This window comes from Ranitomeya variabilis, chromosome 3 (assembly GCF_051348905.1).
Source record: "Ranitomeya variabilis isolate aRanVar5 chromosome 3, aRanVar5.hap1, whole genome shotgun sequence".
Classification (NCBI taxonomy): Eukaryota; Metazoa; Chordata; class Amphibia; order Anura; family Dendrobatidae; genus Ranitomeya; species Ranitomeya variabilis.
In genome coordinates this window covers 90,811,692-90,839,223 of record NC_135234.1, presented here as the reverse complement: position 1 = coordinate 90,839,223, position 27,532 = coordinate 90,811,692, and the positions used below count along the sequence as shown (strand labels likewise).

At 44.6% G+C, this 27,532-nt stretch overlaps 2 protein-coding genes across 4 annotated transcripts in view; one reads left to right on the top strand and one right to left on the bottom strand.

The window, feature by feature from the left end:
- Window positions 1-18,200, bottom strand: part of PITPNM3 (PITPNM family member 3) — a 791,724-nt gene extending 773,524 nt beyond the window's left edge. The window contains exon 1 of the mRNA XM_077294388.1: window positions 18,033-18,200. Coding sequence (XP_077150503.1) covers window positions 18,033-18,066 — 34 coding nt within the window. The 5' untranslated portion in view covers window positions 18,067-18,200. The remainder of the gene's footprint in view (window positions 1-18,032) is intronic.
- On the top strand, window positions 10,019-16,247 carry LOC143815298 (uncharacterized). 3 transcript variants are annotated; one of them, XM_077294386.1, is made up of 4 exons: window positions 10,019-11,560; window positions 13,862-13,993; window positions 14,847-15,065; window positions 16,052-16,247. In XM_077294386.1, the coding sequence occupies exons 1-4, from the start codon at window positions 10,165-10,167 to the stop codon at window positions 16,072-16,074; spliced, it is 1,770 nt and encodes a 589-aa protein (XP_077150501.1). In that variant the 5' UTR covers window positions 10,019-10,164; the 3' UTR covers window positions 16,075-16,247. The 3 variants fall into 3 exon arrangements, with proteins under 3 accessions (XP_077150501.1, XP_077150502.1, XP_077150500.1); XM_077294387.1 differs by lacking the exon at window positions 16,052-16,247 and having other exon boundaries at window positions 10,019-10,348; window positions 11,105-11,560; window positions 14,847-15,646; XM_077294385.1 differs by lacking the exon at window positions 16,052-16,247 and having other exon boundaries at window positions 14,847-15,646.
- Window positions 18,201-27,532: the final 9,332 nt, after the last annotated feature.

Genomic DNA, 27,532 nt, shown 5'->3' with positions numbered 1-27,532 from the left:
GATGTGGGGTGAGCACTTTGAACCCGGAAGTGCTTCACAGAAGTTTATAACGTAGAACCATAAAAATAAAAAATCATATTTTAAAAAAAAAAATGATTTGACCCCCAGCTTAAAAATAGCAGCCCGCAACTGCCCAGAAAAGGCACATCTATTAGATGCGCAAATTCTGGTGCTTTGCCCGACTCTTCCCACTTGCCCTGTAGCGGTGGCAAGAGGGGTAATAGTTGGGGGATTGATGTCATCGGTGACATCAAGCTCACAGCTTAGTAATGGAGAAGCATCTATAAGACCCCTATCTTTTTTTTTCTTTTTCATATAGCGCTAACATATTCTGCAGCGCTTTACAGTCTGTACACATTATCATCACTGTCCCAGATGGGGCTCACAATCTAAATTCCCTATCAGTATGTCTTTGGAATGTAGGAGGAAACCATAGTATCCAGAGGAAATCCACACAAACAAGGGGAGAACATACAAACTCCTTGCAGATGTTGTCCATGGTGAGATTTGAACCCAGGACTCCAGCGCTGCGTGGCTGCAGTGCATACACTGAGCCACCATGCTGCCCGATCCATTACTAATCCTATAGTTGTATGGTAAATAAAGAGACAGCAAGAATAAAGTTTTTTATTTGAAAAAATGACACAGTAACCTTTATTATTCTCAATTAAACCATAGTAGTAAATGTTACTGATTATATTTATATGGGTTGTCCAACACTATGAAGAGCCTTTCTTCACATCCTTCTTGCCTGCTTTTTTATTAATTTAATTAATGTATATGCTTTCATTAACTACAGAGCTTTCATTAACTACAGACCTTTCATGTGTCAGCACCATTTGCACCTCTCAGCACATCCACTGACATCATGTTTGGATGCCCCATGAATCGCTGTGGCATCCAAATGCAACATCAGCAATGATGTCTGGTGTCTGAGCTGGGCTCTCCTTCTCTCCGACTGAGCATGTGCTCCATGTTTCTCCATACTCAGCATTTCACAGCAAACGTCACTTGACCTGTGGCTGCACTAGGCAAACCAGACACCGGAGCCGATGAAAGCATATCAGTGAAATAAAAGTGCAGGCAAGATGGATCTGTAGAAAGGCTTTTCATAGTGCTGGACAAACCCTTTAAAAGGAATTCATTGTATGGACAGTGCTTACAATTTGGGATGACCCAACAGGAACCCTCACTAACAAGTCCTAAATAATAATAGTGGGGGGAAACTAAACATGAAACGTTCTGTCCTTATAAACAATTCTAATATAATGTAGCCAAATCTCACCTAGTGACACCCCGGGGTGTCAACATAATAGGGCAGACAGGACGGTTTTTCCTGAGGCACGTCTCCCCAACATGTTTAACCGCAGATGTTGCGTCATCAGGGGTGAGGACCATAGCTAGAATTCATGAGATACTTCATAATTGTCCACCAGATTTCAGCAGGAGGCGGCACACCAGGCCCTGGTGATTGATTAGACTGAAAACCCTCTACCTCTTATAAAAATGCCCATATGATGAATTGCATATGGTAAATGGGGGTCCGGTTACATACTTTGCAGTCAGTAAATGATTGATATTTTGGTTGATATAGGATTAGACTTGGGCTGTATTTTCACATCAGTGTGTTACCATGCAAAAGAAATGCATTGATTTTTTTCAGTTGCTTCTTCTCGGTTTTTTTTTTTTTCGCTCAAGCAGGAAGACTGTCTAAACTTATTTTATCAATTGCCTTTTAGCAATGGATCAGCTAAAAACAGAAGAAACTTGGATAAAAAACTGAAGTCCAAGGTGTGTGTTCTGTGTGTCATTTGTTTTATACAGATCCCTATAGACACTAGCACCAAGTCTGAAAAACAAAATGGATCAGAATTGAACCTGCTCGGAGTCACGTGGATCTGACTCTGATCTGTGAACACATCCATTCTACACTATAGGTCAGATTGCTGCCCGAGAAAAAAAATCCGACAGCACTTGAAGGTGTCACACGGATGGAGCCTTAAAGGGAACCTGTCACCACGTTTTTGGAAGATGGGATAAAAATAGCGTTAAATAGGGGCAGAGGTGGGCGTTACATTAGTGTGTGTGTTATGCGTTTATTACCCACCTAAGTTGCCGAAATAACTTTGCAAAGTCTCCGTTTTCGCCTGTCAATCAGGCTGGTCAGGTCGCATGGGCGTTGTCTTCCCCCAGATTTGGCGTAGTTTTCCGTTGGTGGCGTAGTGGTGTGCGCATGCCCAAAGTCCGGAATCCTCTTCCAGGGGATTTAAAATAGCGCGGTGTTCGTTATTGCATTGGTGATCGGTGGGCGCGGCCATCTTCCTTTGGCCGCGCGTGCGCAGAAGCGGCGCTCTGCTGGCCGCGGCTTCAGGAAAATGGCCACCGCGATATCCATCTGCGCACGCGCGGCAACCCGCGGCCATTTTCCTGAAGCCGCGGCCAGCAGAGCGCCGCTTCTGCGCACGCGCGGCCAAAGGAAGATGGCCGCGCCCACCGATCACCAATGCAATAACGAACACCGCGCTATTTTAAATCCCCTGGAAGAGGATTCCGGACTTTGGGCATGCGCACACCACTACGCCACCAACGGAAAACTACGCCAAATCTGGGTGAAGACACCACGCCCATGTGACCTGACCAGCCTGATTGACAGGCGAAAACGGAGACTTTGCAAAGTTATTTCGGCAACTTAGGTGGGTAATAAACGCATAACACACACACTAATGTAACGCCCACCTCTGCCCCTATTTAACGCTATTTTTATCCCATCTTCCAAAAAGGTGGTGACAGGTTCCCTTTAAAGGGAATTTGATAGCTGATACATGCATGCAACGCCCGCTAGAGCCGGGGGTACTCAGTCCGGGCCGGTCAGTTCTTCAGAGGATGTCATGGGGCCGTGACCCGGTCCGTGGCCCTGGGCGTGCAATAAAATGTAAGGGGGAAAGTTTATAGGGGATTAAGTGATGCCACCTGAGGTGTTCGGCAATAGATGGCCGACACTGCATTCAGGTCCACTAGGGTGGTTGGAGACGCAGCAGAGATGTTACAGCTCTCCACGGGTAGAGCGGGCCCCAGGGCAGTTATAGGGTTAATTTGATGATGGTAACTGTTGTAGTACAGGGCAGGTGATGCAGTAAATAATTCTGAGGACACCAGGGCCGGCTCCAGGTTTTTGAGGGCCCCGGGCGAAAGAGTCTCAGTGGGCCCCCCCCTTTAACACATACCACAATTCATGATGCCCAGATACAGCGGAGAAATATAGGTATAGTACAATGCCAGATTTCACTTCTTACATGAGTGAAAGCTATTGTAAATTCTGCAGTGTATATATACAGGGCAGGAGGAGCGGTACTGTTCAATGTATATATAGAGGACAGGAGGAGTGGTACTGTGAAGTGTATATATACAGGAGGAGTGGTACTGTGAAGTGTATATATACAGGAGGAGTGGTACTGTGCAGTGTATATATACAGGAGTGGTACTGTGCGGTATATATATACAGGAGGAGAGGTACTGTGCAGTGTATATATACAGGACAGGAGTGGTACTGTGCAGTGTATATATACAGGAGGAGTGGTACTGTGCAGTGTATATATACAGGACAGGAGGAGCGGTACTGTGCAGTGTATATATACAGGACAGGAGGAGCGGTACTGTGCAGTGTATATATACAGGAGGAGCGGTACTGTACAGTGTATATATAGAGGGGAGTGGTACTGTGCAGTGTATATATACAGGAGTGGTACTGTGCGGTATATATATACAGGAGGAGAGGTACTGTGCAGTGTATATATACAGGACAGGAGGTGTGGTACTGTGCAGTGTATATATACAGGAGGAGTGGTACTGTGCAGTGTATATATACAGGAGGAGTGGTACTGTGCAGTGTATATATACAGGAAGAATGGTACTGTGCAGTGTATATATACAGGAGGAGTGGTACTGTGCAGTGTATATATACAGGAGGAGTGGTACTGTGCAGTGTATATATACAGGAGGAGTGGTACTGTGCAGTGTATATATACAGGAAGAATGGTACTGTGCAGTGTATATATACAGGAGGAGCGGTACTGTGCAGTGTATATATACAGGAGGAGTGGTACTGTGCAGTGTATATACTTCAACAGCCGCCCAGCCCAGGCCCCCAGCACCTGTCCTGTATATATATTATATACACTGTATCTATACAGGCTGTGCTGGGGGCCTGGGCTGGGCGGCTGCTGTAGTATATATATATATATATATCAGCTGCAGCCGCCCAGCCCATGGCCGACCCAGGTCACCCAGTCCCAGACTGTCAGAACATACAGCGATATAGCATTGCACTCACTCAGGTGCTGGTAGGAGCTCCGTCTCCTCCATAAGTTCAGCAGTGCAGCAGCCAGGAGATTCAGAGCAGGAGAACTCTCCGCCCACAATGTCACACTGGCTGTGTCCTTAATTAACCCCTATGTGTGCCTGGCCCTGCACTGACAGTGAGAAGATGCTTGTGCCAGCGCAAATTGAAAGGGTAGAAAGGGTTAAAGCAGCCAGATGGCTCTATGACTGTGTGAGTGGGCCCCCCTGTCTCGTCAGGGCCCTGGCACTTGCCCGGGTAGGCCGGGTGTTGACGCCGGCCCTGGAGGACACATTAGGGTGCAGTCTTCACACTTTACACACAGTCTTTAGGTTACAATCACCAGCCGGATGCTGTGTCCTCTGGGTCGGTGGTCTAGCCTGCTCTCGGGTAGTTTGGGTGCACTTTTCCGTGACCCCCTTCTTGTGTACCTTGCCAGGTCATCTCTCTGTGCTGGCTCCTGCCCTCCTGCCCTGTGCCTCACACACACAGTGTCCCAAGCCAGCAGCCGCAGGTCCTGTCGGGCGATGACCTCCTGGTCCCATTGACCCTATGTGGCTGTTTAGTGATTGTGTGTCAATTTGGCTGTCACACATACAGATACTACAGCCTCCGGTTCGCTAGCTGAGTCCTACAGTCTCTCCACTAGTCTGGGGCCGGTCCCCACTGCGACCTGACTACGGTTGGTGTGAATCCGGGCACCATGGGTGGATTCTTCACTTCCCTGGCCCCTAGGACCCCTTCTCTCTCCCTGGAGCCCCTCTCTGACCCCTCCGTCACTCCACTCTTCTCTCTCCACAATTGCTCCACCTTACTCCCTTTTCCATGGCAACTCTAAACTACCAACTGTCAACTTTACCTCCAGGTCTCCTAAACTTGTCTACTTCCTCCACCCACACCCTCTACTTAGCACCCCCTCCAGCCTGAGATGGGGCCCTCTCTAAATGGGGTCTGCCAAGATCCCCTAGCCTGGAGTGGTGTGGTGTTGGATGCTAGTGTGCGGGTACCAGGTAGTGCCTCCTCCTTACCCGAGAGTGGGGTACCACACCTCTGGCTGAGATGCAGTACCTCTGTGGCGACTGGACCCTCAGGGGCGCCACATACTGCCTGATCAGCAGCAGGAAAATGCAGTGTTTTAGTGAAAAATACACTTTAAAAGCCACCAGGCATAGAGCCACTTGGGAGACTAGTCAAACAAGTGGGTACCTGGCGGCTTCTCCTAGCCCGCTGTCTTAGCGTGACAGGTCTTTCACTATACATGCATCCAGGGAGAGACTTGTCAGTCAATGGCAGCAGAAGGGGAGAAGTTGCCTGTCCGACTAGTCACTCGAGTGACTCATTCCCTGGCGGCTTTTAAAGTATGTTTTTCTCAGCGTCAAATGTACATGGCTGAGTTCACAGAGCCAGTGTCTGGGACATCCTGCCCATGGATTGTGTAGCATGTATCAACTGTCGGCTTCCCTTTAATTTCACAGATACAGCCTTTCAAGCTTATTTAATGCTTTCAATAGGTATGGAAATATTGTATTTCTGCCTATACTGTCATCATTGTGCCTACACTTCTACCTTCTTAGATATCAGTCTAAAGGGGTATTCACATCTCCAAGATCCTATCCCAATATGTAGTAGCTGTAGTAATAATAATAATATTAACAAATACCTCCAATTAGAAAGGTAGTTTAATCTTTCTGATTCGCTGTCTCTTTTCTCATGTGCAGGTATTGCAGGACCTTAGGTATCCATGGTTGCAACTTCTAGCAACTAGCTTATTAACTGTCACTATACCAGTGGCAATAACCATGGATACCTAAGGTCCTGCAATGCCTGCACATGAGGAAAGAGACATAGCGTATCAGAAAAACTATACTACATTTCTAATTGGAGGTATTTGCTAATATTATTATTATTATTACAACTCTTACAGATTGTGATAGCATCTTGGAGATGGGAATACCGGCTCTTTAACAATCAATTTCTCTGGGGAACTGTTTTTTCCAAGTACATTGACTGTGGTAGTTGTTTAATTTAGTAAGTCATCAGCATGGAAAAATCAGTGTTTCTCCAACCATCCTGCTGAATAGATTTGCATTGGATAGACTGCTGACTCTAATCGCGGGCAAATTGCTCCGCTTCTAGCAATGCGCTGCTGCTGATTGATTAGACCATTGTTCTTATTTCTTTCGATGTGTACATAATTGCAGAGTGGCTCAGTATTGATAGACTATGCTCACATCATAAATAACAGGAGTTTATTTTTTTAGATGATTGTTAGCTCTCAGGAGGTAATTAAGATAATCAACCTAGACCTGGACGTGGAAACCTAATATAAAGAATGGCTGGTTCATTACCAAACTTGACAGCAAAGCCTTACACAATTACCAATGGGCACTTTGTGTGGCACCACATGGTGCTCAGTGTGATACTGTATTACAGGCTTATTAACTTATGCATTTGCTCATATGAAATCGGAGACATATCAAGGTACAGTGTGGCCACATGCACCTATTTGGGTGCCGTAAAATCACTGCACAACGCAGAGTTTGGCTAAGTGCACACTAGGAGTTTGTGCTGAATTTTTTTTCTGCAGCAAAATCTGCACTGTTGGCAGAAAAGAAGCAGTGTCAAAAATTGATGTTTTGGTACAGTTTTTGATGCATCTTTTGCTGCGTTTTTCAGGATCCCACAAGTTCAGCTTTGCTTCCACCACAGAAGCAATAAACACAAGTCACCAATACAAGACATATGTTCATGAAAAAATACGGTTATAGGATTTTTTGCCCCCAGCAGTTCTCCCCGGGTACATCCTGTTCGTGACGCTAAGTTGAGTCGCCTGCCAGGGCAGTGGGGTACTCGGTACTGGGTCCAGTACTTCGGTGGCTGCGACACGGTCCATGGCCCTGTAAAGGAAAAGGTCTTTAAAGGGAGTTTAAGAATAAAGTTTGTTCGTGACGCCACCTGTGGTATTCGGTCAGTAAGGACCGACGCTGCTTAAAGGGGTCCTCTGGGGTAATGGTATGGTAGCTGGATGGTATAACTTCCCACAGGTGAAATAAATGTACCCAGGGGCGAACTGCTGGGGGCGAAACATCCAAATCCCCAAAAATACACATACAAGTGTAACAGCTGAGGGAGGTGAATTGGTCTAGAATAATTTACCTAAGACACTGGCAGTGCACTGAGTTTGTAGGACACTCTTTAACTTTCACACTTTGGTCTGCCATTGAGTTGCCCAGGCATTGTTCAATCTCACGCCTTGGTCAACCAATGTTTACTTTGTACAGATCACTAATTTAACTAAACTGTACTAATCCCAACTGCCATCTCAGGTGACCAAGACAAGATGGTAAACCTGGGAAAATCACAAAATAAATGGGTTTTATATACTGCTGTACTTTCTTTTTTTCGTAACCCATTGCTTTCAATGGGTGTAAAATGCTGAAAAAACGCTGAAAGAAGTGACATATGTCCAAAAAAACCATGCAAAGCACAAAATACTGAAAAAAATGCACCAAAAATGCCTAGAGTGAACTTAGCCTTTGGAGATGTTGACATGCGTGTCAAGACTCATGTGGACCACTCAAAGGTGACATTTTTTTCTCTCTTTACAGGAACTAATATGAGTGACAGTTTCATGTAATTTAGGCTAGGTTCAGATTGCGTTAGTGCAATCCGTTTAGCGCGAGCGCTAGCGGATTGCGCTAACGCAATGTCTTTTTCGGGGCCGCGTTCAGGGGTCATGTTAACGTCCCCGCTCTCGCAGATCCCCGATCTGCGAGAGCGGGGAACGGACCTCTGGCGCTCCGCGGACGCTGCAAGCAGCGTCCGAGGCGCGCTACAAAAGACTGGCACATCGCTAGCGCGTGCCGAAAATGACACGCGCTAGCAATGCGCTCTAACATTGCCGGCAATGGGAGCGCTAACGGACGCGGTGCACGGCGTTAATTTCGCCGTGCAACGCTGTCCGTTAGCGCTATCCCATTAACGCAATGGGAACCTAGCCTTAATGAAATACATTTACAAGACCAATTTATTTCAATGTAGAATTTTCCATCCAATATTCTTACTCAACACTTGACATGTTGCTAACACTCACCCAGGGATAAATACTGTCCTGAAATAAAAGATTGCAAAAGGAGTGGGAGCTAATTCTTGCACTTTTTCTCTGGGGTTATGCTTACAGGAAAACTATTAAGGCAGCTTTTTTAGGGTATGGAGAGTTAACTTAGACTGACAAAACAGACAGTCAGAGTCCAAGTGAGTGACAGAGAGATGTGGTCACAATGACTGACATGGAGAAAAAAAATAGCAAAAATTGCAAGCAGACTATGTCCCGAGCCAAGAAAAAAAAATCCTTATCCCAGCTGGTTGTCACTGAAGTCCAGCTGTGCCAAGACATTACAAGCCATTATATATTATACTGTAAATGCAATCAAAAATAGTAGACAGTAAATGGGTTTAGCTTTGAGCCACTAAATACTGGCTGTCTGAAAAATAAAGGAAAAATCAATGTTTCACGTCAAGAGATAGATGGAAGGAAAAGTCTGTGACCCAGCTGTGATCTGATTTTAAGTTGTATTCAGGAAATATTATGTCACATGTTTCCTTTCTCTATATAAGATATCTATTTTTCTTTAAAATATCATTATCATTACAGTCTAGAAGACAATTTTAGAATCTTAGACTGAAATATCCAAAAGCCACCTGTAATTGAATGATGGCTGTATACTGAAAAATGCAACTGGAGCATTTGGGAAGAGAGCAGCAAAGGGATAATCTATTATCTGATGATGTATTATTACTGATAATACCATAATCTGTGCTTGTATGACATAATTGAATGGAAATGTCTTGTAAATCAATTCAATACACTTGATTGTAATGTTCTAGATTTTGTATTGTAACTGGGCTGGTAAATCACCATTTAGTTTACAAATAACAGATAACTTATTCGTTTCTCTCCCAACCGCCTCCAAGACTTCCCCCGAATATCCGCCATCCTCTGGAATTCTTTGCACCAACACGTCCGACTATCAACCACATTCGGATCCTTCAGACGGAACCTGTAAACCCATCTCTTCATGAAAGCCTACAGCCTGCACTGACCCCGCTGCCTCCTCACCACTACCGGAGCTACCACCTCATGACACCGGAGCTCCTGCAACCCTCGACCTACTGCCTCCTTCCCCACCATCCTGTAGAATGTAAGCCCACAAGGGCAGGGTCTTCGCCCCTCTGTAACAGTCTGTAATTGTTAGTTTACTTACTGTAAGTGATATCTGTAATTTGTATGTAACCCCTTTTCATGTACAGCACCATGGAATCAATGGTGCTATATAAATAAATAATAATAATTCTAACTATGGGTGCTAGTAACATATGTTGGAGCCCCATTCATACAGGTACTGTATTCTATGCTGAAAGCATTGCTTTTAGGCAAGATTTATGTCCCCATAATGTGCATTCAATGCACTACAATTTTCTATTGCAGAATGTACGTGTATTAGGGACCAAAAAGGTACAGCATGAGTATATTAAATTCAATGGGCATCATATTACCATATTACATCTCTGTGCCACTTATCTACAATAGTTTAAAGAGGTGGGCTACTATAATCTTAATTGTGCACATCGATTTATACCACTAAAATAAGTATTTTGTCAAATGCATTCTTTTTTCATATTGGCAGGCACCGCACTGAATAAGAATGGTGCCTCTGACTGCGGTGCCTCTTGTCCTCACTGGTTTCCATGTTATTGAGTGTTGTCCCTACACACAGTTTAATAGTTATAAGGGGGCGGTGCTTTGACATGGTTGCGGGCCAATCATTATGAGTGACTCACTATCCCTTCCCCCCCCCCTTCATGTTAATGGGCTATATAACGCTGGGTTATTTTCCTCTCCCCCTCCTTCCCTCATTTTCAGTGGGTCCCGGAGGTGCTTTTGTGCTGTCCGGATAGGAAGCATGGCAGACCCTCTTTTGGAGGCCCTGCGGTCTAGAATTGACAAAGAAGGTGAGCAGTGGTGGCTGTCCCTGGTTGCTGGACTCAATGCTCATCCCTCCAGCCCTGCGGGAGCGCTTTTAGCGCAACCCCCAGCAGCAGACATTCTCCTCACAGCACCCACAGTCAAACCCTCTGACCCACAAGTAGTCACTCACCAGGCGACGACAGCAGTCGACGGGCGAGGAGGCAGGCGGTCCGCACGGCGTTCCCGCCCTCCTGCACGCCTCAGGGAGAGCTCTCCTGTTCTGACAGGAAAATCACGACAGTGCCATGATAGGAGTAGACGCCCGCCCACAAAACTCCCGCCCTCACATCAGCTCTCAGCTATAGTAGCAGGGCCCTGCAGCAGGAGTGATTCACCTCAGGCAGTATTAACCCCTTCTGCCCTTCCCAGGCAGCCACAGCAGGTACCGTCCAGCCCTTGTAATACAGCTGTCATTACTGCTGTTCATTCTGAAGCCCCACATTCCAGCTCTGTGCCTGCTGTGATTGCTGTGGGGGGAAATCATAGTACACAGGCTTCAGGCTCCTCACGAGAGCAGATTAACCCTTTGCCTGTATCCACTAAAGATGTTGCCTCACAAGACTTACAAAAAAGTGTAACTTCTGTACATGATATAGTGTCAGCAGCTGGGGTTTTACAACACTTTTCTGCCCCTGCACAAGTTCCTCAGCATTATGAAGCTTTAACACCATCTGCCCCAATGTTATTTGACACTCAGCTTCATTCACAGCGTTTACCAACTGTTATTACTACCCCCATAGGTTCGCAACCGCAGCATGACAGTACCTTAGTGACCCATGCTCATGTTACACATTCGCACGAAAGAAGACACGACAGGCGTAAGCGCCGTAGGTCGTACTCAGCATCTTCCTCGTCCCCTCATTCACGCCGTAGCCACCGTACGTCTGACCAGCATAGGAGGCGTTCGGTTCACTCACATAGGAGATCAAGTTCACGTAGATATGCTAATTCTCGGTCCTCGAGGCGACGCTCACCATCATCTTCATATGAGATGTCCAGCGAGTCTGCGAGTCCTGATAGAGAGATTGGACCTGCCCGGGTCAGAAGAGAGTCTCAGGCAGCATCAAGGGTTTACAGCCCGGTCGAGCAGTGTGCACCTCCCGGGGCTTCAAGCCAAGGTCTCAATTTTTCATCTTCGTCTGCTGGAGCCGGAGTTCCTCCATCTATGGGAGTCCCTCCTCCAGTTGTTGGTTCTGGTGAGTGTTCATTTTCAAGCGTTAATTATCCTGATAGTACTACTTTAATGGCCGTTTTTAAAGCAATGTTGGATCAAATTCCAAAAGTGAATTGTCGTGAAAAAGAGGATTTAAAAATTAAGTCACTAGCCAGTGTACATAAAGATGCTTTTTATTGTGGGGTTAGCGCTCTTGGTTCGCATGTAGATGATGAAACAAAAATTAAGATCTGGAAAAACGAATATTTCGATATTTGGTCTTTGATTTCAGTAGATCAGCACACAGTAGATAAAGAAAGACGACCAGTTGAGAGGGTTTTTGATAGGAGTAAGCAAAAAGTGGCAAAAACAATAAACAATTGGTTACAGGCTTTTGCAGTATTAGGGTGTATTATGGGGCAAAAGCACCCCGAACGCTGTTCTGAACTATTCATCTATCAAGATATGATTTACAATTCATATAGGGCATATGGTGGTACGGCCTGGTGGAGATATGATGAGGAGTTCAGGAGGCGTTTGGGTATTCAACCTGAGTTAGGATGGGGGGTAAAAGCCACCGATGTTTGGCTCCGCCTTATGTTATCTCAGAAACAGCCCCCCTTTCCAACATCGACTGCTGGACACACATCAACAGGCACCAATTCAGTGGTCGTACGCAGACCCGGAGCCTGTTGGCTTTTTAATGAAGGGCATTGCCGATTTTTCGGCTTGTGCAAGTTCAAGCATGAATGCTCTGCGTGCGGGGGGGCCCACCCCGCCGCAAAGTGTACTCGTCCGGCAGGAAAATTACCATCCAAACCACAGCAAACCGATCGCAAGGACACCGGTGAGCGTAACCGCGATGGGCCCATGGCTAAATCGGTACCATAAAAAAGATGCAGCTGGGCAAATTCGTTTTGGTTTTACGTTCGGCTTTTTTATTCCGTTTAAACTCCAACGTACAATTTCTTTTTCCAAAAATTTGAAATCTGCAGCTTCCCATCCTGATGTTGTTAGAGAAAAAATTTCAAAAGAAGTATCATTGGGTAGAATGGCTGGGCCTTTTTCATCCCCGCCTTTTCCATATTTTAGGGTCTCCCCTTTGGGGGTTGTACCCAAAAAAGAACCAGGCACATTTCGAATGATTCACCACCTGTCTTATCCTAAAGGTGTCTCCGTTAATGATGGTATACTGCTGGAGGATTCTTCAGTAGCATATGCATCATTTGATAAAGCAGTAGTAATGGTCCGAGAGGCAGGCCCTAGAGCCTGGCTGGCAAAAGCGGATATCGACTCTGCTTTTCGGTTATTACCGGTTCATCCCGATTGTTTTCACCTGTTAGGCTGTCAAGTAGATGACCAGTATTACTATGATATGTGTCTCCCTATGGGATGTTCTATCTCATGCTATTATTTTGAGCTTTTTAGTTCCTTTTTGGATTGGGTAGTGCGTTACGAGACAAGCTGTAATGCTGTTACGCACTACCTGGACGATTTTCTTTTTGTGGGACCAGAGGATTCTAATCTATGTGCAATTTTAATTAACAAATTCAAAGAAATAGCGAGTGACTTTGGTATACCGTTGTCTGCGGAAAAAACAATCGGTCCTGTTCAAAAGTTAACATTTTTGGGCATTGAGATTGACACAGTTTCCATGGTATTTAGATTGCCATCTGAAAAAATTCAAAAAATCTTGAGTTTAATTCAAGGTTTTAGTGCAGTTCGTAAGGTAACATTGCAACAAATGCAATCTTTGTTGGGTTTATTAGTTTTCGCCTGCAGAGTCATGCCGGTAGGCAGAGTTTTTTCTCGCCGGCTGTCTTTGGCTACCAGAGGTGTGTCAAACCCTAGTCATAGACTCCGTATTACCAAGAGTATGCAGGCAGACCTGGAAGTTTGGAAATCTTTCCTGCAGACGTACAATTGTCATACTTGCTTTATGCCAAAAGAGGTTTTTAGCCAGGATCTCCAGTTATTTACAAGCGCAGATGTTTCTTCCGGTTTTGTCGTGGTTTTTGGTGATCAATGGTGTAAAGAAAACTGGCCTACATCTTGGCGAACTCTAGGTATTTGCCAGGATCCTGCCTTCTGTGAAGTGTTTTCAATCGTTCTATCTGTCGACCTTTGGTTTGACAGTTTAGCTAATAAGAAGATTGTTTTTCAAACTTCACACCCAAAAACCGCACTTTGCATAAATTTTATGTCTTGCACGTCCCTTCCAATCTTATGTCTGCTTCGCCGTCTTGCATTGTTATGCCTCAAATATAACATATGGCCTCGGGCTCAACAACTTTTAGTCTCTGATAACAGATTGTCTGACATGCTACCACATTTTGATTGGCAGGTTTTCAAGAACAGTTTTCCCAGCGCTCAACCGGTGGGCTTGCCTTGCCCCCTTTCTCTTTGGGAAACAGTGGCGAACAGTTGATGCCTCTGGTCCGTTCTTCAGTTGTCCCATCAACATGGCAGTCTTACGGTAAGGCATGGGAAGAATGGTGTTCATTGATACGTGGGAGGCCGGTACACTTGTCTGATCAATACAGATTACAAGTTACAATCGAATTCATTAGTCAACTTTTAGACAAAGGTATATCTGGATCATCGGCGCAGCAACGTTTATCTGGTTTAGCTTTTTATTTTCAGTTGTTAGGTTGGGTTGATGTTACTAAAACATTTCTTATCAGACAGGCATTGAAAGGGTGGAAGCGGGTGCAACCAAGTCGTGAATGTAGGCGCCCCATTTCCTTATCTCTCCTTCATACCATTATATGTTCAACTAATGAGATATGTTCTTCTCATTTCGAGTCATTATTATTATCTGCTGCATTTGGTTTAGCCTTTTTTGGAGCTCTTCGCATCAGTGAGCTCGTTCCTCAGTCTAAGAGTAGTTTGGAGGGAGGTTTATTGTGTGACGACGTGGTCCTAGTTAAAGACTCATTACGCCTTCGCCTCCGCAAGTCTAAGACAGACCCAGCAGGCAGAGGTACTTGGCTTTTGTTGCATCGCTATTCTGGGCAAGTTTGCCCTGTTCTTTTAATTATCGCCTATTTAGAGGTCAGACGTTTCGGTAGGTTTTTCCTTGTTCATTTAGATGGTTCGCCGTTGACTAGGTATCAATTTCAAGCATTATTCGGCAAGTGTTTAACAGCATCTGGGGTACCAGTTCGTGACTATGGTACCCACTCATTTCGAATTGGAGCTGCGACAGAGGCGGCTAAAGCAGGTTTGCCCGATTCAGAGGTACAAAGGATCGGCAGATGGCGATCAGCTTGTTTTTCAAGGTATATTCGTCCTGATCTATTAATTTAATCTTGTCATCTTCATTCCAGGTTCGGGCAGTCCAACTGTGTGGCTGTTAGGCCACTCCTACATATTTTGGGCTGGTCAAAGGGCTGAATTCCGCCCAGGCGGTAGGAACCTAGGCTTTCGAGGCCTGAATTTTTCTTGGCGGGGGATAAAAGGCTTACAGTGGCCGCAAGTTTTGCCTGAAATAGTGGATATCTCCAAAGAAGCCAGGAGTCCGGTAGTTCTTGTTTTACACGCCGGCGGTAATGACTTGTGTTCTTACAAAATTGCGGAGTTAATAACAATAATGAAGTCAGATATATCCCGTTTTCACAGCTTCTTTCAAGAACTTATATTTGTTTGGTCGGAAATAGTTCCTCGGTCGGTCTGGCATGGTGCCAGAGACGGCATGGCTATAGAGCGCACCAGGAGAACAATAAATGCCCGGATTTCGAAATTTGTTAGGGAAAGGTTTGGTGTTGTTATAAGACATAAGCAATTAGAGGGGGATAACAGAGCACTGTTAAGGCAAGATGGTGTACATCTTACAGATATTGGCCTAGATATCTTTTTATCAGGGCTACAAGATGGAATTGAGCAGGCTCTTTTGTTGATGGGTGGGGGTCGGAGTCATGTGTAAGGACACATGATCCTTCCGTGGCGGGATTTAAAGAAAGGACACATGGGTACGGCTCGTCGGCTGACGTGCCTGTGAATTGACAACAGGGCATTTGGCGGCGAGCGTGGTTAATTAATTTTATGTGCCTTTCTAAGTGGTTAAAAAATATGTTGACAGTTATAAGAAATGAATTAATAAAAGCTGTGACCGACCTTCACCCATCAATTATTGTGTTCTTGTCTTATTCGTATGTTTTAAGGGTTATGTGTGGAGGGATCATGGGTATGCTGGGTGGGGTCTCCGCAGTCTGGCAGGCACCGCACTGAATAAGAATGGTGCCTCTGACTGCGGTGCCTCTTGTCCTCACTGGTTTCCATGTTATTGAGTGTTGTCCCTACACACAGTTTAATAGTTATAAGGGGGCGGTGCTTTGACATGGTTGCGGGCCAATCATTATGAGTGACTCACTATCCCTTCCCCCCCCCCTTCATGTTAATGGGCTATATAACGCTGGGTTATTTTCCTCTCCCCCTCCTTCCCTCATTTTCAGTGGGTCCCGGAGGTGCTTTTCCCACCCTCCCTCCCCTTTTTAATGTTTGTTTTGTAACATTGGTATTTTATTTATTTTAGATGCAAGTCACAGCGGGATTTAAAGAAAGGACACATGGGTACGGCTCGTCGGCTGACGTGCCTGTGAATTGACAACAGGGCATTTGGCGGCGAGCGTGGTTAATTAATTTTATGTGCCTTTCTAAGTGGTTAAAAAATATGTTGACAGTTATAAGAAATGAATTAATAAAAGCTGTGACCGACCTTCACCCATCAATTATTGTGTTCTTGTCTTATTCGTATGTTTTAAGGGTTATGTGTGGAGGGATCATGGGTATGCTGGGTGGGGTCTCCGCAGTCTTGCTTGTGAGCGGCGCAATCTCTGCTCGCTCAGTGCGGATCACATGACCTGCGGCAGTGGATATCCGGTGATGTCACATCAACTTCTAGACTGGCAGAGCTCTGCAAGCATGCGGAAATGAAAGCAGAGAAGGAGAGAGGAAAATCTTCTACAGCGTACGCTCGATTCTGGGCGGTGACGTGCGGTGAAACACCGCCCACACACCAGTCAATCAAGAAGAGTGGCCACAGTCTGTATGAGACTTGGTCATGCCTCGGTGATGCAACCTCAACTTCTACAGTTTGGAAGTTGACGTGACATCACTGGATATCATCGGTGGATGCAGCCGGGGGTCACATGATCGCACTGAGCGAACAGAGATAGGCAAATATGAAAAAGAATGAATTGGAAAAAAACACTTATTTCCATGGCTTAAATCGATGTGCACAATAAAGATTGTAGTGGAACACCTCTTTAATGTGATTAATGCAAGCAATCATGCAACACACATGGAGAAAATTTGCCACCACTGTAATGGTAAAACTCATATAAACGGATTCTTATTTCAGCTGTCGTTATGTGGAAATACATTCCCAACAAGCATCATTAAGATAACACCAGACTTCATGTTCATTTTACTGCTTATAAGTAGCTAGATAAAGTCAAATTTGGCAAAATTTGGAAAAAGTGAAAAAACAGTTTGTAAGCGGAGTAGTAAGAAACGATGGGGCAGAACAGAGTCAAAGTCGCAAGATTTCCACCTGTTTTCTCAGTATGTTCTCAGTTCTTGTACACATTATATGACTGAGTGTAGGATTCACAATGTATTATCTCATGCAAAGACTTGTAATTTTACAACATCCACTAAATAATAACATCTTGAAGTTAATTCAGGTCCACAGTCTCAATTATTGGAGAAAAGTTTTGTACTGTAAACAGTTAAACTAATTAATCTCCATGTAGGCAAAGACTTACATAATGTAGCCCACTTAGAAAATATAGTTGTGGGGTTACACTTTATTAATCAGTTTGTAAATAATTCAGATCACAAAGTTGGTAAACCATAAAGCATCATAATAAAACCCGTCGTACAGTAGTCAAAAATGCCAACAAAATGTAAAGCAATCTCAAGATTTCGTCTGGTCCAGTTAGGTGGAACTATGTGACATCATCTTTATTCAGGATATATGTACATCTTTCACTGAGCACCTTCTCGCTGAACTGTAGCCCGGTCTGCTTCATGGACCATGGGAATGTTCATACAAGGTGGGACAGGAGAGACCACCTGCCAATCACCAGCAACAAGCTGATGTTCCGCATTCCAACACATTAGTTCAATTCCTTCCCAGATGCCAATGACTTTGTCTCACACAGTGACAATGTCCTCGGAGATGAGAAGGTCTCAATAAACTCATGAAGGTGACTGCCAGGTGACTGCATGCTAATGAGAAACCAAATGACAGTCCTTTTACATGCGATACCTTTGCACAGGTAACTAAAATAAAGTAATAACAAAAAGCAAGCTTTCGAGACTACTCAGATCTCTTCATCATGCTGGTGGCACTTCTGAGGAACACTCTGCCCAGAGGTTAAACTGCATTTACTGCTTCTGCCATGCCAGTTATCAACCCATGTCACATCTGATTGACTCAAACTGCAACCCTAGCAGTCAAGAGGAGGCAGACAAGCAGCAGTCCCTGTGCCTGCTTTGCTCTTTCTTACCTGCTTGTGGAGCCCGAGCCATTTGTGCGCACATATAACCACAAGTCTGCTGCTATTCCAGGCTGTAGGTGTCTGCAGGCTTCCCGCAAGCTCCCAGTATTTCTTTCCTGCAGCTGATCTCTGGTTGAGATTTCATAGCAGTGAAAGCTCCTATGTGCTTTATTCTAATCCTCCCCCCTTTCCTTATTCGCGCACGGACATTTATTTAGCTTGGCTGCCTCTAGTGGCTCCGAAGAGCCTGAAATCCCTCACAGGCTTTTGTTACTGTAAAGAAAGACATGTACAGATACATAGGTGTCTACCACTGTCTTATATTATCCTACCTTTGTCACATAATAGTTGAAATACTTAATTACATTAGTCCATAGATGGCTGGAAGCCATTAGGAAATAATCTCAATAATAATAATATTCTTTATTTTTTATATAGCGCTAAGATATTCCGCAGCGCTTTATAGTTTTGGACACATTATCATCCCTGCACATTCCTCCAATCCACAAGATATATCTCTTGGCAACATTTATTCGCTAATGCTACATAATTTAATAGGCGGAAAGGCCATAATTATTTAATGAATTACAAAGCTGACGTCATAGAGGAAAAAAATGAGCAAATTACTAGGAAATGTAAACTGGCCGTCTTGTTAAAATCAATAGGAATTAAGAGAACATCCTATGCATTTACGCCTACAGTAGGTTTTTATGTGCGAGAGAACTTCTAAAATGGTAATTCCCTTATATAAAGTCATCAGATTATGACATATATTAATAAGGATTTCCTCGTGACATCTAATTAGTGATGAGCGAATATACTCGTTACTCGAGATTTCTCGAGCACGCTCGGGTGTCCTCCGAGTATTTTTTAGTGCTCGGGGATTTAGTTTTCCTCACCGCACCTGAATGATTTACATCTGTTAGCCAGCATAAGTACATGTGGGGGTTACCTGGTTGCTAGGGAATCCCCACATGTACTTATGCTGGCTAACAGATGTAAATCATTCAGCTGCAGTGAGGAAAACTAAATCTCCGAGCAATATAAAATACTTGGAGGACACCCGAGCGTGCTCGAGAAATCTCGAGTAACCAGTATATTCGCTCATCACTACATCTAATACTTCTATGGACATTACGTCCTAATGATCAGACAGACAAGTGTCGCTGCATAGAAACTTCTCCCTGCAAATGTCGTCTGCAGCTGATCGCTTTTTTAGGAAATGTTTTCTCCTCTGTCAACCACTAATTAACATGTCATCCTCTATCTGTTTTTATAAAGAGCTTTTTCAGCAGCTACATGTGTATTATCCAGTTTTAGGTCTTGACTGCAGCAAAACAACATAAGGCTATTTATCATTTTTTTTGCTGCATTGTTTTATGCAAATTTCAAGAAATCTCATGAACGCGCGTCGGTTTTATTTTCCTGACAGATTTGGAAAACTGCTTTGTTTTTAAAAACTGCATCATGTCACATCTTTTAGTGCTTTTTAGCGTATTTGCAGCATTTTTTCACCCATAAGAAAACAATGGCTCAGAGCAAAAACGCCTCAAAAACGCAGGTATCAGTTTTTGCTGAGTTTTTGCTGCAAACATCAAAGGAAGTTAAATCATGCTTGTTTGGGGGCAGTAAACTTTATCAACATGCACAAAAGACAGCAAAAATGCACAAATAAAAACGCAGCAAGAAAAGCGCAGCAAAAGATACTTTTTGTAAGCAGCTTCTTCACTGACAAGAGAGTAGGTTTTGCCTGTGGGAAAAAATGCGACAATAATACAGTGTTTGTGTAACACCCCAGGAAGCCGCTTGTTACAGTGGTATTGCCTTCCTCATGGGGAGGGTGATGCCATGCCTGGAAGCGACAAGGATCCCTTTAACGGGTAACACGTACACACAACACTGTTCTGACTCCAGGCCAGAAGGGGGAGCTCTGGAACCGGTTTGAGGGTAGCTTCCCTATATATTCTGGCTGGAGGAGGAGTTAGGGAAGAGTCTGTGAGGAGAGCTGGAGCTGAGCAGACATGTGGCTCTGCAGCTCCTGACAGGAAAGTCAGACAGTCTGTAAGAGACAATGAGGAGAGAAGGAGCAAAGGAGAGAAAGAGAAGCCAGAGTGGAGCTGCGATTGAGCTCACTCCAGGATCAAGCGCAGAAACCGGAGGCCGGAATTCCGAGGTTGTGGGGGTAACTGTATGCCCCACAGCAGAAACTGGCGGGTGGGAGATTCCAAGTCTACTGGCCACCATTACACCTGAAGGCACAGCAGTAGATAGAGCCCAGAGTCACCACAAGAAGGGACACCTGTAAAAAGGCTCGAGTTGCCTGCCATGCAGGTAGTGTCCACCTAAAAGGGACAGAGAGAAAGAGAGGACCTTGAGTGAAGTCTCAGACAGTAAGGAACTTAAAACACAGCGCAGTAAGGAAGGCTTCCAAGACCACCTGGCTTGGGGGATTCCGAATCGCTTCCAGGCTGCCCGGATTCCAAAGACCACCTGTAACCTGTACCTGAACTGCATCAGTAAACGGTAAAGAGACTGCAACCTTGTGTCCCCTAATTCTTTCCTGCACTTCAGAATCTATCATCTTTACCAACTGCACCGGGAGCCCTGGGTCCAAATTCTAACTGTGGAGAACTATACCACTTCTGCTGCAATACCATCATCCCCAGAGGACCCCTTTAAGCAGAGTCAGCCATCCCTGGCTGAGTACCACATGTGGTGTCACGAACACTGCTACATTAGACTTTATTTTTCTCATTTTCATTAACCCCCTTTTACTGGATGCCCAGGGCCACGGACCTGGTCACTGCCACCGTGATCACCCCTTTAAGAACAGAACCGGCCTGGTACCGAGCACACCACGGTCCTAGCGGGCGCTCCATTTTGACATCACGAACAGGATCGACTGACCCAGAAAACTGGGTCCTGTGCGCCTAAAAGACTGTGTTTAAACGAGAAGTTGTTGCACTGTGTAATTGCCGTCATTACAGCACCACACAGTGCGCGGGAAGCAGAGGGGACGTGCCGTCATGACCGGCACCCAGAAGAAAGAGCGCGAAGTGAAGCTCTGGCAAATTTCTGTTGTGAACGGGTGGAAAGCAGGAAGCCCCAACTTGGAGACCGGAAAGAGTTCTTCCAGCCCACCAGCGGAGCAGTTGCTGATCAAGGTAACAGAACGGCAGGCCTGGTTGAGGTTATCTAAGGGGAGAGGAACATGTCCAGCTCAGGTGGAGAGATAGCGGCGGATGCAGTCGCAGCCCCCATAGCACCACAAGATTCAGTGGCAGATGCAGCCACAGCCTGCATCTGCAGAGTGCAGCAAGATCTGGTACCCGCCACCGCCATCCCCATAATGCTGCTATTGATGCCGTACATACTAGGAGCAGCCTGGTTATTGCAATACTCAGGGGAGTCACACACCCTGAGCGATTTCAAGGAGAGACTATGTAGCTTGTTCAAAGTGTACCCCATGTCTGAAGAGCAAAAAGTCAACATCCTCATTGGTCAGTTAACTGGTGTGGCCCAGAGGAAAGTAAAGTCCTGGCCGGACACTGATAAAGGGAGTGTCAAACAAATCTTGGCCGATACGCAGACCCTGGAAAATGACCCTGCTGCAGGACTGCGGCTCCAGGAACTGACAAAAAGTGTGGCTGCACTAGCCAAAACCATACAGTCCATGCAAGTGTCCCCAAAGGAAAAGATCCAGCTGGCCTCCAGTCCAGGAGGATGCAGGACTGAGAACCTATCCTGGAAAAAGAACAGTTAGTGAGAAGGACACCCCTGTGTGGGATCTCACAACCTGCAACATAGACTTGTTTAAAATGTTATGTTTTGCACCTTCTATGTGTTTGCACGTTTTGTATTTTTCTTTTATAGTTATGCAACGTTCATGAAAGTAACCTCTCATAAAGGGACGAAAAGTTATTTTACCTGTTGTAATGCATTTTGAAATGTTTGCATGTCTTAACCCATTTATTATTTATGTTTTTCCCAGTCCGTGAGTACTGGATTTAATGGGGGGAATGTAAAACCCCAGGAAGCCGGTTGTTACAGGGGTATTGCCTTCCTCACAGAGAGTGTGATGCTATGCCTGAAAGCGACAAGGATCCCTTTAGCAGGTAACACATACACACAACACTGTTCTGACTCCAGGCCAAAAGGGGGAGCTCTGGACCCGGTTTGAGGGTAGCTTCCCTATACTGGCTGGAGGAGGAGTTAGGGAAGAGTCTGTGAGGAGAGCTGGAGCTGAGCAGACATGCGACTCTGTAGCTCCTGACAGGAGAGTCAGACAGTCTGTAAGAGACAGTGAGGGGAGAAGGAGCAAAGGACAGAGAAACTGAAGTGGAGCTGCGATTGGGCTCACTCCAGGATCAAGTGCAGAAACCGGAGGCTGGAATTCCGAGGTTGTGGGGGTAACTGTATGCCCCACAGCAGAAACCGGAGATTCCATGTCTTCTGGCCACTAGTAAGGAAGGCTTCCAACCCCTTCTGGCTTGGGGGATTCCGAATCGCTTCCAGGCTGCCCAGATTCCAAAGACCACCGGTAACCTGTACCTGAACTGCATCAGTAAAAGGTAAAGAGACTGCAACCTTGTGTCCTCTAATTCTTTCCTGCGCTTCACCATCTATCATCTTTATCAACTGCACCGGAAGCCCTGGGGACCAAGTTCTAGATGTGGGGAACTATACCACCTCTGCTGCAATACAATCATCCCCAGAGGACCCCTTTAAGCAGCATCGGCCATCCCTGGCTTTCCACATCTTGCCACTGGGATTTTTGTCCATTCCTCAAGGTAAAACTGCTCCAGCTCCTTCAAGTTAGATGATTTCCTCTGGAGAACAGCAATCTTCAAAATGACCACAGATTCTGAATTGGATTAAGGTCCGGGCTTTGACTAGGCCACTACAAATCATTTACACGTTTCCCCTTAACTCCTTACCGACATCAGGTGTACATTTACTCCGATGTCGGTCTCCCTTTTATGTGGGCTCTGGCGGTGAGCCCACATGTTTCCGGGGGACATGTCTGCTGTTTTAAACAGCTGACATGTGCCCACAGTAGCCACTATTAACCAGTTAAATGCCGCTGTCAAACTCTGACAGCGGCATTTACATTGCGCTTCCGGACATGAGGCCGGAAATACGTGCAGCGGTGACCCCGTCACATGATCGCGGGTCACCAGTGTGTTGGCATGACAACCGGAGGTCTCCTGGAGACCTCTATGGTTGTCAGTACCGGCTTGCTATGAGTGCCACCCAGTGGTCGGCGCTCATAGCAAGTGAGTAAATCTGCTATATAGAGGCAATCTGAACATCGCCTCTATGTGGCAGAGCCGATCAAGTTGTGGCAGTTTCTAACCTCCCAAGGAGGCTATTGAAGCATGCCAAAATTAAAAAAAATGTTTTTTAAAATATAAAAAAATATATACAGTTAAGTCCATATATATTTGGACAGAGACAACATTTTTCTAATTTTGGTCATAGACATTACCACAATGAATTCTAAACAAAACAATTCAGATGCAGTTGAAGTTCAGACTTCCAGCTTTCATTTGAGGGTATCCATATTAAAATTAGATGAAGGGTTTAGGAGTTTCAGCTCCTTAACATGTGCCACCCTGTTTTTAAAGGGACCAAAAGTAATTGGACAAATTAAACAATTTTAAATAAAATGTTAATTGCTAGTATATGGAACGAAGTGGTAGTTCCAGCTCCTTAAAATTCAAAGTCTTTATTTTCCAAGTTAACACGTCATAGTCATCAAAGAATCCTTGTACATCATGGATGCATAGGCAGCGAAAAAGAAAGGTATAAGCAACGCGTTTCGATCAACTAAGATCTTTATCACAGCTTAATCCTACATCTACCTTCTAGTTCTGATAAGGTATTCAATCTACTCTTACACAGCTGATTTGATCACCTGGTATTAATTACAGAGTCTGCACCTATCAAAATTTGACAGAAAAATTACAAATCTTTAGAACGTCGTAATACATATAAATGACATAATACACAGAACAACTATTTACAAATAATGGTACATTAATTCATTTCTCCTATTCAGGCCATTTGGATATCTTGTTTCTAGATTATAAATCCAAAATGCCTCTCTGGTTAGGAGGTGTCTTTTTATATCTCCACCGCTCTATGATTTTTTTATTTGTTCTATACCTTGGACTTTCATTGCTGATATGTTTCCGGCGTGGTGGGTTATAAAGTGTTTTGCTATCATGGAAATATTGCGATTATTACTATTTCCTTTTAGTGTGTCTCTCAAATGTTCGGATATGGGCGTCTTTAATTTTCTTGTGGTGCAACCCACATATGTTAGATTACAGATCTCACAATCTATTTTATAGACCACATTAGTCGTAATGACAATTTATGAATTGCTTTATATTATACATTGATGAATTTTTCTTGTCAGTGAAGGTTTTACTTGTAAGCGCATGAGACACCTAATGAAACCCCAAAAGAACCATGAAGTCTAGCATATACAAAACCAAAAAAAGAGAAACTTCACACAAAGCAAAAAGTATCATAAAACATATATCTTTATTATAGACTATTGTATAGAAATACACGGCAATACCACAAGTACAAGAACAGTGGGGGACCAACGATAAACTCCCCAAGTCCACCTCAGTAGCGCAGCAAAAAGCTTGCACAAAATGATTAAACATAAATCAGTTAATAAGGCATGAACCTCTGGACGAAGCATTTCTTGCGAAACGCGCGTCGGGTGTGGTGGGTCCTCCGTATACTCCCTTACTGGTAACTATGCCTTATGTCCAAATGTCTGTTATGTGTATGTAGGCCGCTGACAGCGTTACGCTCTGTCCTCATTGTGCTTATACAGGACTTTTGTCATTTTTGGTATTTTATTACCTTTACCTATATCCTTATTGTTTGACTTATAATTAGTGTTGAGCATTCCGATACCGTAAGTATCGGGTATTGGCCAATATTTGCGGTATCGGAATTCCGATACCGAGTTCTGATATTTTTGTGATATCGGAAATCGGAATCGGAAGTTCCCAGTGTATGGTTCCCAGGGTCTGGAGGAGAGGAGACTCTCCTTCAGGCCCTGGGATCCATATTCATGTAAAAAATAAAGAATAAAAATAAAAAATATGGATATACTCACCCCTCCGACGGACCCTGGACCTTAGCGGTGCAACCGGCAGCCTCCGTTCCTAAGAATGCAGTGAGTGTACAGGACCTGCGATGACGTCGCGGTCTTGTGATTAGTCGTGTAACCGCTCATGTGACCGCTCACGTGACCGCGACGTCATAGAAGGTCCTTCACTCACTGCATTCTTAGGAACGGAGGCTGCCGGTTGCACCGCTAAGGTCCAGGGTCCGTCGGAGGGGTGAGTATATCCATATTTTTTATTTTTATTCTTTATTTTTTACATGAATATGAATCCCAGGGCCTGAAGGAGAGTTTCCTCTCCTTCAGACCCTGGGAACCATCCAGGATACCTTCCGATATTTGTGTCCCATTGACTTGTATTGGTATCGGGTATCGGTATCGGCGATATCCGATATTTTATGGATATCGGCCGATCCAATCCGATACCGATACTTTTGAATATCGGAAGGTATCGCTCAACACTACTGTACTTATAATCACAATCTTCTATATATATAGCATTGTGTATTTACCAGTCCTGTTTCGCTCACTGAGGGCACTTCATGCCTTATCAATAGTGTTGAGCGATACCTTCCGATATTCAAAAGTATCGGTATCGGATTGGATCGGCCGATATCCAAAAAATATCGGATATCGCCAATACCGATACCCGATACCAATACAAGTGAATGGGACACAAGTATCGGAATGTAAATCAGCCCTTTCTGTCCTTCTATATGGGGTTCTGGAGGGGGAAGAGTGTGGGCGGTGCATGGGCAGTGCGTGGGCGGACACTGAGTGTCTGTGTGTGTGGGCGGGGTCTGTGCGGGCCTGCCAGGGATCTCATTCTATGCGGCCGGAGCTGTATCCGGGCTGCCCAGGCTCGATGCGGCGTGCCGGGGCTTGATGCGGCATGGGGATGTCTCTGCGGCGTGGGGGGTCTCTGTGGTGGTGTGGGGGTCTCTGCGACGTGCAGGGGTCTCAGTGTGGGCATCGTCCGATGGGACTACAAGTCCCATCGGACGATGCCTGCTACACTGACAGTGATTGACACATTAGCCAATGATGGGACAGTAGTAGTCCCATCATCCGGCTAATGTGTTGAATGAAAAAAAAAATACTCCATACATGCTACATGCATACATACATGCTACATACATACATACATGCTACATACATACATACATGCTACATACATACATACATACATGCTACATACATGCATTCTATATACATACATACATACATGCTACATACATACATGCTACATACATACATACATGCTACATACATATATGCCACATACATGCTACATACATACATTCTACATACATACATGCATGCTACATACATATGCTACATACATACATTCTACATACATACATGCTACATACGTGCTACATACATACATTCTACATACATACATACATGCTATATACTACATACATACATGCTACATACATACATACGTACATGCTACATACATACATGCTACCTGCTACATACATACATGCTACATACATACATGCTACATACTACATACATGCTACATACAGGCTACATACATAATACATACATGCTACATACATACATGCTACATACATACATCTATACATACTACATACATACATACATACATACTACATACATCCATACATACTACATACATGCTACATACATACTACATGCATACATCCATACATACATGCTACATACATACTGCATAAATTACATACAATACATACATATAGACATACAGTACATTACATTAAACATAGATTACATACTCACCATTACTTGTCATTTTGATCCCCGAAGCCAGTGTCATCTGTAAAAAATGTGAAAAAAACAAACAACCAATATACTCCCTGTCCGCAGAAATCCACGAGTGTCCCACGACGATCTCCCGTGGAGAGCAGCAGCATCAGATAATGTGACTGATCTCCAGGGGCTCCAGGAACACAATGACGGGAGGAAGGTATCCTTCCGCCACTGTATTCCTCCGCCGCTGTAAAAAAAACGTCCCTAGTCTCACTTTATGGCATTGCTGTATGAGACATTTTCCCATGCAGCAATTGCCATAAAGTGACACTTTGAACTCAGGTAATCTCAGTGATGCACTGCAGGAGCCATTGTCTCCTGTCAGTGTGTCACTGAGGGTCCTATAGAGCAGTGACATCACCCGATGTCACTGTTCTATAGGGGAGATCATCCTGGGACACTCGTTATTAATTGGACTACGGCGGACAGGTAGTATGCGGTTTATTATTTTACGTTTTTAGCAGGCGCTGAAGTATGGTAAGTATGGTGAAATGAAGAAAATTAAAATACTTTTTCCTAATGTGTGTGTGTTTTATTAACCCTTTTCTTACTATTG

Excerpts from the sequence above, each read along its gene's own strand:
- LOC143815298 (XM_077294385.1), top strand. The coding sequence starts at position 10,165 with ATGAGTGACTCACTATCCCTTCCCCCCCCCCTTCATGTTAATGGGCTA. Across the intron at positions 11,561-13,861 it reads TCCTCCAGTTGTTGGTTCTG|GTTTTCAAGAACAGTTTTCC; the intron begins GTGAGTGTTCAT and ends TTTGATTGGCAG. Across the intron at positions 13,994-14,846 it reads ATCAACATGGCAGTCTTACG|GTTCGGGCAGTCCAACTGTG; the intron begins GTAAGGCATGGG and ends TCTTCATTCCAG.